We start from the raw sequence: 13,828 nt of genomic DNA, 5'->3' as shown, positions 1-13,828 counted from the left end.
CGGCCCCGCCCACTTCCAGCCGCGCGGGCTAGGAGCGGCCCGTCAGGAGGCATCGCGCTTGCGCCCCTTGGCCCTCCTGGCTGCAGGTTGGAGCTCACCGTGGCGGGTTCGCTTCGGGAGCTGCCAGGCTGTTGCACCTGGACTTTGGCGAGAGCCAAAAATGACTTTATAGGCACAAAGAGTTCCTTAGACGACTTCTAACCCAACGATTGCCTTAGGAATGTTAGTTGCAGTCTAGTGAGGGTTTCTTCCACATAGTTATGGCCGTTTTTTGTTTCCGTCTACCAGGCAGTAAACATGAATAGAGAATCACTTTAGGGTCTATGTTGTTCTATATATATAATTCCTTCAAATGCAACGGATCCTTGGGCACCATTTTACCACTTCTTCGATATAAGCTATATACTTGACAACTCCCCGATAGGATGTTCTTCAAGAAACCTGATCTTAGCAAGTTTGTGCTCTATGTAAAGAAAAATAAAATTCATTGCTCTTCCCATGCTCTTCAAGTAGCACATGTTTACTGACCAAATCCCGGCCTCAAATAGCTTTTGCATGTTTAATGTTTTGCTTGAAAAACCAATGTTAAGTCCTTATATTTCTGCTAGACTTGTTTTTTCAAATACACAGAGACCTTGTATTCAATTTTGGGAGGCATATAACCAAAAGTGCAATCGCTGTATCATATGGTAATTATTTTTAATTTTTTGAGCAACCCTCATACTGATGCAGGACAGGGCAAATTTCCTAGCTGGGGGGGGGAGACCAAGCCCTGCAAAGCCCTGCACGGAGAGAAGAGGGTCTTTTAGCGGAGGGCGTAGAAAGAATTCAACACACAGCCAAAGTTAGTCAAAAGGAAGGTTTATTATAAAAGAAGTAACTCCACAGAGTGTGGTTTCCTCTCAAAGGCAGTGAGCAGAACCATTGGATCATTTTCTGTTCCTAATGCATGTATAATCACATGTCCTTGGGTTATGGTTAATTTACAGGTTAATGTCTTAATGACAGCAGCTGCAAATACTTTTACCACAGCCATGCAATAAAAATGTAATCCCAAACTTTTAATTTTTGTATATTTTAAAAAGTGTTTTCTCTGAGATTGTGGCCCAACTCTTCATAAATGAGTTGGGAGGAAAAACGTTCTTTTTTTTTTTTTTTTTTTTGCCATTAGTCGGGACCATGGTCAGAACTTAATGCTTTTTGCATTTCGGCCTAAACTTCCTTAGACAAGGCCCAAGTGAAACATGCATTTCTAGTTTTGTTTTCCAAAATAGCAGCTCTTTATTGGCTTTTATAGTTAAAATAATACAGAAGTGTTGAAAGCCTTACCCCCATTCTAACTCTAATAAACATTTAACAATTTAATGTTCTCTTTGACATTAAGATTATATCCTAAGATGTCTATTATATATAATATTTGAGATCCTGCTTTTACCTCCACAACAGCACTATGGAATGCTAAGTACGTAGCACACACAAGCTAACTCTTGTTCCATCCTTATCGTTGCCTAGTATTCTGTCCATTTTAGATGCCTCTCTTCACTCCCCAGATTGCAGTTGTTTTCTGTGCTCCCTCAAGCATTGAAAACATTCCCTTTGTTGAACCTACTGTATTTAATCCTAAATTATTTTCATGTCCATTTCCTTTACTAGAAAATAAATTCTTCGGAAGGAAAAATTTGAGCAATCTAAATCAAAAAATTTGATTTAGAGCAATCTTTTTTCTTCTTTAATGTTATTTTTTATCAGAGTTTTACATATTTAATAATTTTAGAGTCAAATAATTATGTAAAGCTGTCACCGTTGGGGCCGATGATCAGTGTCACTCCAATGGCAGGGGAAAGGGAGAGGGATAATGACAGTGCAGATGTGTAGTTAGCATTTTTCTAGGTTCTTCCTCAAATTATGCAGTGAAGAATCACAGGTCATTGAGATTAAAGTTTTAGTCTACGGCCATGCCACCCTGAATGTGCCTGATCTCGTCTGATCTTGGAAGCTAAGCAGGGTTGGGCTTCGTTAGTGCTTGTATGGGGGACCATCTTGGAAAACCAGGTGCTGTAGGCATTTTAAAAAAAAGAGATTAAAATTTTACTAAAAATATATTTTAGAAGACAAAGAATGCCCCAAGGAGGCCCATGGAGAGAGACAAAGTATGGACCAAGGAGGCACATGGTCCTGGCACTGTAACCAACACGAAGGGGCCAAAATGGCTACAAAAGGGCCAAAAGGCCACAAAAGGCCACCAAAAAGAGAGAGAACCCAGAAGGGCATAAAGGGGGCAAAAGGGGGAGCCCAGAAAAGCACTAGGAGGGGAGTGTAGAAGGACAAAAACAAGGCCCAGACATGGGAATGTCTGCCTTATATTTGGGCTGTGATTGTTGGTTCCAAAGGCATTCCTAGGTGATTGGCAAGTGAGGTCATTTTGATTGACGCCTCGCTGCTCTATAACTCTGCCTAGTGCACATGTACGTACCTGGAGTGTACTACCATTGGAGTGTTCTTTGGGTTGTCTCTAGCTGGGCCCTTATTCTTTTGTTCCCCTTTGTCACTCATGTCTGACTAACTACCTAACATCATGTCTTCTTTTTCCTTTGTTTAGTTTTTCAGATTAGTGGAGTACAACCTCCAGTAGCTTCCTGGGAAAGGAAAAGTACATGAAAGGGAAATTTTTTGAGATCTTGAATGTCTGAACATACCTTTATTCTTTAGCTACATTTGACTGGGGTTTAGTAATCAAGCAAAGAATTAAAATTTTGAAACAAATTTCCTTTTGTAATTTGATAGAATTGCTCCCATGTCTTCTAGCTTTCATTATGAATTTGAAAGATATGCTGAGCCTTGATCCTTTGTTTTTCTCTGAAAATTTAGGTTGTCTTTTTGCCCTCAGTGTTCTGCAATTTCACAATGATGAGCCTTGGGGTCAGTCGACTTTTACCCATTGTACAGGGCACTCGGTAGGCCCTTTCAATCTGGAAACTGATGACTTAGTTTGGGAAAATTCTCTTGAATTATTTCGTTGATGATCACTCCTTCCCTAACTCCTATTGGTTTTTTCTTTTGAAATTCTTATTTTTCAGATTTTGGACCCCCTGGAGTGGTCCTCTAATTCATTATCTTTTCTTTCCTATTTTTTCATTTCTATGTCCTCTTGTTTTTCTCCTAGGATATTTCATGACATTTATCTTCCAACTCTTTTATTGAATCTTTTATTTCTGCTAATACACACACACACACACACACACACACACACACACAGAGTCTCTGAATGCTTCTTTTTAAATAGTATCCTGTTATTGTTTTATGGCTTCTCATATATCAGGATATTGACTATACATATAATTTTTAAAAAAAGTTTTCTCCTCACTGAATGGTTTCTATTTCCTCTAAAGGTTGCAGCTTTCTACCCCATCCTCTTGTTTATGTCTCTATGGTCCCACCTTCCATGTTTGTTTTGAAGTTGTCAAATCCCTGGGTCCCCTACCTACATACCTCTCGCTGCCAGGTAACTCCTGTTCCTCTTCCTTGACAAAGGGCAGGTTTTTTTGGTCTTGCACTGCGTAAAGTGCATATTAGATGCTGAATCCTTTTCTTCTATTTAGTTCCCAGAACGTTTACAACAAGATCTTCACCCTCCATGCAGGAAATTGGAGGGTCATCTCTAGCTGAATCTGATCAGCCTGAAAAGAGAAGTCCAAACATAATAACATTGGAAATTCTCTAACTAAACAGCCCAATCAAATTACATTAAAGGTAGTCAACAAGCCCCCTCACACTCTCAGAACATCTGAAATAGCATCTACATTGTAACTTTAAATGATTCATATTGAATTTATGGTGCGGAAGGAGGAATACCTCCAAGCGTCATCATCAAGGCCCCCAGTGAGGCTTCGGAAGAACCGTGCCCCTTTTACTCAAGAGCTTCGGGGGCGGTGCCTGCTTCCTGAGCGGCCGATCCTGTTCCCTGCCGGCAGGGGGCACCACTGCTCACGGCCAGTGGCTGCGCTGGCAGGGCCTCTCTGGGAGAAGAGGAAGAAACCAAAGAGACCACGAGAGGAAGTCGCGGTGGCGCTCCGCCCTACGCTCACCGAGACTGAGTTGTTTGGATAGGTGGCAGGAGTCGGAATTCAGCCGTCACTCTGGCTGCTCCAGCAACCGAGGACTTTGGTGGATGCGCGATGCTCCCGGCGGGCCAGATCGGCCAGGCGCCGGCAACCCCGGTGAGAGGGTCTTGGTGGCCTAGGGAGGAGATTCTGGTGGCACAGATCTCTCGTGGGAGATTGTTTCAATGAGGTGGCCCTGGCGGCCGGTTTGAGGACGTTGTTCCCGTGGCCCGGGGGAGATGGCCCTTTCAGGTCTGGTGGGGTAGTACAGACCTCCCAGGAAAGGTAGTCCCAATGAGGTGGCTGTGAAGATTCCTGTGAGATGACATTCCTCTGGGGAGGTAGCCCTGGCGGCTGGGCGGAGTAACGCCCGCGGTCTTGGGCAGGTGGCCCTTTTTGGAACCTGCATTAGACGGCCCTGGTTGCTCAGGAAAACCCTAGGGGAAGGGATCTGAGACCTCTCGGTCTCCCAGTTGGATGTCCTCTGGGAACGTTGTATGAGTTACATATACCACTTCAGTCTTAATGTGTTTGTTACACCTGTTCTTCTAGTGCTGCTCTGAAAGTGATGACGAAAGGAAGAACGTGGAGGAGAAAAGTAAGCAGACTCCAAGCCCCTAAGCACTGTTCCATACACCTTAGCACTGTCTATCCAGCCATCTCTCCAAACAGCTTTCCAGGGTCTGCATCTGACAAGGGGCTTAGCCTGTTATCTTTTAGATGAAGTATTTTTCCCCTGTATAGTATGCTTGTATAGTATTAAATGCTGATTATCATTATACGCATATTTTTTTGTAATTGTAAATTGTAAAATATGGGGCGATTTGGAGAAGAGCACTTCCTGACCCATACCTAGTGTAGAAACTTGTGTGGTTTCACCGGAGTTCTGCCCATATTGGATTCAAAATAATTGGGGCCTGCCTGTTATTTTAATGAAGCATCAGCTTGGTTCCTGGGTCTTGGACTGGACAAGGAAGATAGAAAAGATCAATACCTCCATTTCTTACCTAGCATAGGAACATAAGTCAGGGATGTGGACATTTGTTATTTTATTTTAATGAGCTAAGCATGGTAGGGTTTTGCAAATCAAGAACTCTTCAGGGGCTTTTGAAGTGAAATTTATTGAGGGAGGAAGGGAAAAACATATAACACCTATTCCATCAGAGGGTTTTTGGTTCTTCTGACCATGGCAAATAGTGTGGGAATGAGCAGTGGTAAGAAGAAGGAGCTCATGTTACTGTGTTGGCTTTAGGAGCCAGGCTTACCCTTAACATTGTATACTGATATAACCTGCATCAGAAAGAAAGCTCCAAGTAGTCTATAGCACTTGACAATAATAGCTGCCACAACTCAGCTCCTTTTCCTTAAAGGATTTGAGAGTACCCCATATCTTTAACCCTTCCCTTTTCCACCTTTGCCCCATTCTTATGCCTGGGAAGTTGATGCCTATTGGGCTGTCATGTTAGTAATATGATAGATGCAGACTCTAGGCTTTGTCCTTGTCCCTCCTTTGTCTTAGGCAACTTCTTTGCAATTTATAGGAGTGCTTTTTACAAAAAATAGAGAACGGGAGAAACATAAAAACCTCCTAATGTGTTATTTTGAAGAATGTCATTTGACTAAGAATGTACTATGCTGCATTTAAATGGTTATATCAAAAGAGTATAATTTTTTAAAACATGAAAATGGAATTTCCTCCCTAAGCTACAGCAACCTTAGCAGTCACAAAATATTTCCATTGCACGTATGTGTCTGTAGATAACACCACATAACTCACTTGCTTTATTTAAGATCAATTAAAAGAAGAAGACATTGTGACTCCTGTACATAACAATTAATATTTTTCTGTATTAATAAAGTTTGATGTGGACCAGCCAATTCTCTTTTGAAGTAGAAGAAAATAAGAATATCGGTCGAGAGTCAAGAAACATGGATTTTATTCCCATTTACAACCTTTAAGTATAGGTTGGGAGAATGTTACAATTTATAGTTGGGAAGTCGAGGTATAGACTTATGCTAGTTTTGCTTTTAACTGTTAGTGGGCTATTGGTTCTCATAGCATATGAACAAGCTTTCAGTTCTTATAAGTTGAATAAAACAAAGGAAAATTTGTTTTGGAGGGGATCGAGGAGAGGAACATACCCAGTACGAAGCACACAGGTATATATTCTGCTTCTTTACATAAATAATTGAACAATATCTGGTAGTTACATTTGCATTTAGGCACATCTTTATTCTTATTTTGATTTTATCAGAAGTGACAGTTGTTTTGTAGTAAGGCTGATTATAACCTCTTGCCTTTATCTCATTGCTGCTGTCTTAAAACTTAATTTTTGGTAAAGAGCCATATTCTACAGGGACAGCTTCAAGGAAGAACAGAGGCAAAAGAGGTGAAATCCAACAATATTGCTCCCCAACAGGCTTTGTTAGTTCCCCCAACATTATCTGTAATGCAAACGCTTTTTAAAAAAAATTTATATAGTCCTTATTACTAAATATATGCTAATGTCATCAAACTTTTAATTTGTTCATAAACTCACCATGAATGGTTTGTTTAGAGGGGACCAAATCCTTCAGGCAAACATGAAGTAGAGAAATGCACTGTACGTTCAGGTTTATTCTGATGTTTGATTTCTGTGAAATGCACTCTTGCTTTCTCTGGGACCTTATTTTGTAGTATTTATTTTCATTTGGAGATCAATGGCTATTCCTTTAATGTTTATCTTGTGTTTTTGTTGTTGTTGTTGTTTGTTTTTTGTTTTTAAATAAAATCCTTAGGTACTACTCAAATCTAGGGAGAGTAAGCCCCATATGTGGAATAATTCAGGTTGAGGACTGAGTTGAGTTGAACATATTTAATACCAGGAAACTTAATGACCGCACAGTGAAATGGAGTTACCATTATACCAAGATTGACCCAAACTTAAGGTTTTCTGAACTTCTCCAGGAAGAAGGAAACCATAAGCAACCAAAAGGGGATAGATTACACATGGGAACATACTTCAAGGAGAAGTAGTTTATCTTGGCACACTGGAGTGGAGAGGAAGGAGAAAGATACGGCAGCCAGCATGGGCCATGTCACTCCTGCCTTTGCCAGGAAGCCACTTCAGTTCTCTCTGGGATTCAGGGCACGTTCAGAAAGCCACCCTGGCACAGACGGTCAGCCCAGATGTAGCTAGAGATACTCTGGAGGAAAGGAGCACTGCTGTTGGTGCATAAAATTACTGGAAAATAACTTAATTGCCTTTGGAGCGAATTATGTGTGTACGAGAAATTTGTTTTCTCAAGTGTTTTGTTTAAGTAAAAATGGAAAATTATTATAAGGGGTGGACTCTTTGGGAAATATCACATACTAAATGAGTCAAGAGCAAAGCCACTCAAAGCTAGTGAATGTTGCCTGTGCTGCCGCTCTTCTCCGAGAATGGCTACAGGGTTCCAAATCACCTGTTTTTATCACACTTAACAAGTCCAATGTGAATTAGTCTAAGTCTAGTTTATTTGCCATAGAAAGAATCTTACTTTAGACTACAGTTTATGATGCATCCCATTATGAAAAAACCCATTTAGAGTTTTTTCTAGTAATTTATGTTTTCTCTCATTTCCTTTAAAAAATTTTTTTTCTGTTTCTGAAATGGACTTCTTTGTACAATGGCATTTGAAACTTTTAAAGCTTTTTTACTCTTATATAAGGAGGAGTTTTTACTCATTGGTTACCCTTTCATATTTTTTTCATTTGCTTGAAATCTTTCAATACTATTTTTCTTTCTTTTTTTAACATCTTGAAGTCAAAGTCCTCCTTTCGTGTTATTTAGATCATACCATCTGGTTCCTTACAGATTTTGAAAACATGTTACGAATTTAATAAAACTATACCAATAAAATTAGACAACATCTATTGAAAGCTTTGGTTACTAGGACTTCAGGCATTTTTCTTTCACTCTGAGGAATTTCCTCAGCTCCTAAGCATTTTGTAATACTTGATTGAATGATTGATTGTATTATGGCTATTCATATATATATATATGCACACACACATGTACATATATATACACAAAAATATATAAATGTATACACAGATACCTAAATGAATATATAGAGTCTTTATATACATATATGCACATACATGTATGTGCATGTATTCATTTGGAAATTTTTGTGTATATTTTGTATATATATACATATATCTATGTTTTTGTGTATGTATATACATCATATACCATCCATAGAGAGTGTTTTCTTTAAATTATTAACTTTGAAGGTAAATATATTGCCTTGTATATCTTTTGCATTTTTTTTTTAACTCCATTGTACTTGCTGGTGTTGAATAATTGTTATTCGTTCATTTTAGGTGACGTATATATTGCAGCTCTTGTTGGAAATGAACAAGTCAGTGAAGGCACAGATATTGGTGATCTCCCTTCCTATGTGTCTGCATTTATAGAAAAGGAAGTTGGAAATGACCTTAAGTCTTTTAAGAAACTTGATAAACTCATAGAACAGATGACAGAAGGTAAAACGCAATTAGAAGAACAGGCAAGTATTAAAACATTGAAATAATATCATCGTAATTAATATAAACATAACCATCATTACATAGGCTATTTTGAAGATATAGATTTTGACAAATAGTCTAATCATTTTAAACTTTTTAATAGGTTTTAAGGACCCACAATATACTCAGTATTTTACAAATTATTCAAAAGTTACAGTTCATACTGATATGATTTATGTCTTAGAAACATAATGATAGCTGACATTTTAAGTAGCTTTGCATAAAATGAGTTTTAAAGTGCTTTTACAAGTAAATAATTTCATGGTATACAAAAATGTTATAACATCATCATTTTTTGCACTCCAAGGGAGAAAACATGTATAATATAATAATGGTTATTTCTGGGTGATTGTTTAACAAGTGATTTTTTTCTTTACATCTTTCTGTGTTTTCAGGTTTTTTCTTTTTACAGTGAACGTATTACTTAAAATAAGTTTTTAAAAACCCCATAAATGTAATCTTAAAAAAATAACTGAGTCCCTATATTTGCAGTAGTGTGTCTGTCAAAGATAAAGAGATTTGCATTGTGTAACCCTAAATTGGGTTAAATAACCTCTGCTTGGGATACTGGTGTGTTAGCCCCAGGTTTGTTAGTCATCTGATGTTTTCCCATTCCTGGTGTCTCAGGCCTCTCCATCTTCCTGTTTTTCTACCATGTGTCCTGCTAGGCTCTAGGCTTAGTCTAGCCCTGTCCTTTCCATTCCTGCAGGCAAGTTGTTGTGGGCTCTTGTGGAGGAAATCACACAGCCGAGTGGATGGATGCCAGCCCAAAGGTGTGGTCTTCTACCCCAACTGGCAGTCCCTTCCATAGGAAGGTTGGCTCCTCTGCTACGCTCTTCAGCTGTTTTTCCAAATTCTCCCTAACATACCTACCCCACCAGGCCATTCTATCCTTCCTTTTCTCAAATAAAAAATTGAGGCCATCTAGCATGAATCTATTGAACAATCTCCCCACATTTCACAAACTTATTTGCAACCATTTCTACTTATTAATGTAGTAGAGGATCAGTGTAAGGCAGTCCTTATGCCCCAGTCCTGTCTGCCACGTCAGTGAACTTGCTTTACTCTTATAATTTCATCCTCTGCTCAGCTTGTCCTATCTTTTCAGCATATGGACATAGTCAGGTCTTTTCCTTAAAACCTAAACAAACAAAAAACCCTCTCTTTATCTTTTGGTGTTAGTCCCTTTTACTGGTAGGCCTCTTAAAAAAAGTCATCTTTATTTATCGTCACTTCCTAATGCTTTTCCATTTGCTTTTTGACCCACTGGAATCAGGCTTGTTTCTCTGATAGTCATGGAAGCGCTCGCTGAAGTTTCTAATTGAACCTTAAATTCAGTGTATCTAAAACTACTGATCCATCTCTTAAAATGCTTCTCTATCTGGGAAAATGCACCACTATCTATCTACCTGTCACCCAGGCCTGAAACCTAGGAGCCTTCCTAGATTGCTCCTCATCATCCTTACTCTTCCCCTGTCACCAAGACATCTGAGTTTTGCCTCCTTACCATCTTTAGTGTCCATCCCTTTGTTCCCATCCCTGCTGCCACCATTTCAGTGTAGGGGTGCATTCTCTTGCATTTGATGGTAGTTTGCCCATCTTCTGTTTTCTTCATACTGCCACAATAACTATCTTTTTTTATTCCTTATAGGAATCTTATTAAATGTAAATAAAGCAAATGTTATAAAATATACAGTTAAAAATCTTTTATGTGTATGCAGGCATATATTACTTAACATGCACAGCTTAACTTTTTATGATTAATGTAGTATGGGACTTGTTTTCCTATCACCCTGTATAGATCTCTCTTTTTTAATGGTTTTATGATACTCAGATATGGCTGTGCATGATTTATTTAACCAGGCTCTTATTGATAGACATTTTTGCTGTTTGCAGTTTTTATTATTACAAATAATAAACATAATTGTTCATCACTTTACCATTCTAAGTCATAAATCTAACTGAATTGTTCTCCTTATTAAAATCTCTTAATAGCATCCCATTGCCATTTGGAAAGAGCCCATATTCTTCTAAGAACAGTTGTTACCTGTGATCTGGTCTCTTCCTACCTGTCTAGGCTCATCGCTTCTGTCTGCAATTCTTTGAACTGTATTCTGTGCCCTACTGACCTCTTTGCTGCTCTTTGATCATGATTGAGCTGTTTCTCTGCTTGGAATGCTCTTTCCTTCTAAAGTTCCATAAAAATTCCCCCCTATCCTGCAAAAGTCTGTGTATCAGCCATGCAAGTACAATTGCCTTGTACTTCAGAACCTTGCTACTCAAAGTGTGGAGCTTGTTGGAAATGCAGAATCTCAGTCCTTCAGACCTACTGAGTTTACATTATAACCAGATCTCTAGATGATTCTTCTTCACATTGAGGTTTCGGAAGTACTACCTTTATATTTGTACATCATTACATCTGGCATATAGATCTCTTTTATTGCATTAATTTCACTGCTGAACTATCTACTTAACATTTCTATACCAACAGTTTAAAGGCAGATGCTTTGTCTTATTTATGTCTATCCCTAATACAGTTCCTGGTACAGAGTATCTAATCAGTGGCAATTAAATTGAAATTCCTCTGTAATATTCTTTATATTGTATTGATACCTAATATTTGCATATATTTTCCATATGCTATAAGAAAAATTCACTTAACAAATACAGTATCTAAAGGCATTACCTGGATATATCATTTTACTAAGTTATTGGTTCTTGACCTGGGCATAAATCAGACACTTGGGGAACTTTTGCAATTATAAATACCCAGACTTTCAGAATCAGAGCTTCTGGGTTTTTTTTGAAGGAAAATAATTAGTAGATAAAGTATATATAAGTGTTCTCTGGCTGCACCCTCTGAAAGTACTGAGCTTTGTGAAAGCAGATCTATAGGTACTTATAGGGGGCCATGATGATAGGCCCGTCCCTACGCATGTCCACATATAGCATTTCCTGTATAGGTTTGGTTGGGACAGGATACAGAAATCAAACCTTTCTTTCTTTTGAAGCTTTTAATTGACAATTTCTAATTCTATTAGAACAAGCATGTATTTTGAAGGTAATGAACTAATTAAAAAGGTTATGAAAATTTTATCTGATGGCTGCCGTTTTTTGTTTTTGGTATGGTCAGGTACTTACAATTTCATCAGAAATCCCTAAAAGAATTCAGAGTGCCTTAAAAAATGCAGAAGAATCAGAGCAATTTCTTAATCAATTTCTGGAGCAAGAAACTCATCTCTTCAGTTCCATTAACAGCCATTTGCTGACCGCACAGCCCTGGATAGAAGATCTTGGGGCCATGATTAACCAAATTGAAGAAATTGAACGGCATCTCGCTTACCTTAAATGGATTTCACAAATTGAAGAACTAAGGTAAAATGGGCCTCTTTGTTCTAGTAATTATTATTTTCCTTTGAGGATCTGTCTTAGAGAGTGCATGCATGCCATTAAATAATTGAGTTAATTAAAGATTATAATAATGTAATTTTGCCAGTTGTTATGAAAATAGCATTATGATAATGATTCTTTTCCTTTATTGTGGATGAACATAAACTTTTCAGGGAGCTTAATTTGCATTTGAAAGAAAGTAATCCAAGTAAAAATTTTAAGTCCTATAGTTGTATTGTGAACACATGATAAAAACTATTTTTTGTAATGCCAAATTAAAATAACCCCTCAGTGTGGTACTAATTCCTCTATACTTTTACTTTTTAGAGATGGTCATTTAATGAAATGGATTGCTTTCTCTATAATTTCAGTTTGTTTTTTTTCAGTGAGAATCATCTAATAAGAGCTACACAGTGTGCTTAGATGAATAACAAGAGTTGTACCTATTGGTAGGGAAAAAAAAGAAGTACTAATTTTTGAATTGAATATATAACACTGGTGGTTGATTGTAAGTGTTTGATATTACCTTTCAAACAACCTAAATTAACATTTCTGTCTAGACTTGCAAATTATTTGGTTTCATGATATAGTCTCCCAGCCCCTCTAAGCTGTGCTATTACATCCTTGCTTTGTTATAATTACTCTTGCTTTATAGCTGTCAGCAGCCATTAATGTCTGGAAGACTTGAGGGAGAAAAGTCATCCAAGAGTCTTGATGTCCCATTTTAAATGTATCCTACTTAATATATTTTATGTTATTCCAAAGAGTAATACCGTATTACTTTGTCCTACATATGTTTTCTGAGATTTTAAAGAATTTTACATACCAGTACAGTATGAAAATATTAGTTTTGCATACGTGAGTTTTACCTTTACAGAAAAAAGCTGTATGCCTAAAATTGTAGTGTTACTAGCAATTCCAGAAATTGACTTAAGCTTTTTAGAATATCTCCTACTTGTTTAAATTATTTGCAGTGAAGGAATTTTAAACTTTGCTTTATTTTACTTCATTTTTCCTTGCCCCTCTGAAATAAAATGCCAATAAAGGGCAATATTAATACCTTTTTAAGTTATTATAATTACATAATAATTTCATTAGGTAAAAGCCTCACTCTTGTTGTAGTCAGAAAAATAGATTAATTAAAATAGGACCATGGTTATGGGTAGTCTCTTTGTGATGTCAGAATTGTTTAAAAGAAAATATTCCCAAGGAGTTGTATTAGAAATAGGAATCAAACTCATAATCAAGTAGAGCACAGTTGTTTATCTTTTTAATAACATGTTCTTTACCATAGGTCTTTTGTGATACATCTCTATTTCTAGCTTTCTTTTGGTCTTCTGAGACTTTTCTCATCTCCTCATTTCCCTCTAATGACCAGGTTTATCTATCTATCTATCTATCTATCTATCTATCTATCTATCTATCTATATTTAATTAATTTTTATGTTAATTAATTTTTATGGTGACATTGGTTAATGAAATCCAATAAATTTCAGCTGTACACTTTAACAGTAAGGCATATATATGTTTACACTGTGTGTTCACCTCCCGTAGTTAGATTTCTTTCTGTCACCACATATTTGACCCTTTTATCCCATCTACCTCCTCCCTCCCACCTCCCCCTTACCCTCTGGTAATTGTACAGTACATTTATTTGCTGAAAAATAAATCTATAGTTTGATGATATTCACTATAATTTAGGCAAAAATAATAAAATTTAAAAACTTTTAAAGCAAAATTGGGGAGAAGGTATAGAAATTTCCCATATGCCCATGGGCCCCTCTCC

At 37.5% G+C, this 13,828-nt stretch overlaps 1 protein-coding gene and 1 pseudogene across 1 annotated transcript in view; both read left to right on the top strand.

Annotated features, from left to right (window-relative positions):
- Positions 1-1,945: 1,945 nt before the first annotated feature.
- On the top strand, positions 1,946-2,064 carry LOC112473621 (annotated as a pseudogene).
- Positions 2,065-4,050: 1,986 nt separating this feature from the next.
- RINT1 (RAD50 interactor 1) overlaps positions 4,051-13,828 on the top strand; it is a 26,740-nt gene continuing 16,962 nt past the window's right edge. The window contains exons 1-4 of the mRNA XM_006925377.3: positions 4,051-4,217; positions 4,653-4,698; positions 8,449-8,633; positions 11,786-12,027. Of these exons, the coding sequence (XP_006925439.1) occupies positions 4,176-4,217; positions 4,653-4,698; positions 8,449-8,633; positions 11,786-12,027 (515 nt within the window). The 5' untranslated portion in view covers positions 4,051-4,175. The remainder of the gene's footprint in view (positions 4,218-4,652; positions 4,699-8,448; positions 8,634-11,785; positions 12,028-13,828) is intronic.

This window comes from Pteropus alecto, unplaced genomic scaffold (genome assembly GCF_000325575.1).
Source record: "Pteropus alecto unplaced genomic scaffold, ASM32557v1 scaffold109, whole genome shotgun sequence".
NCBI lineage: Eukaryota > Metazoa > Chordata > Mammalia > Chiroptera > Pteropodidae > Pteropus > Pteropus alecto.
This window is presented reverse-complemented; position numbering and strand designations above follow the sequence as displayed.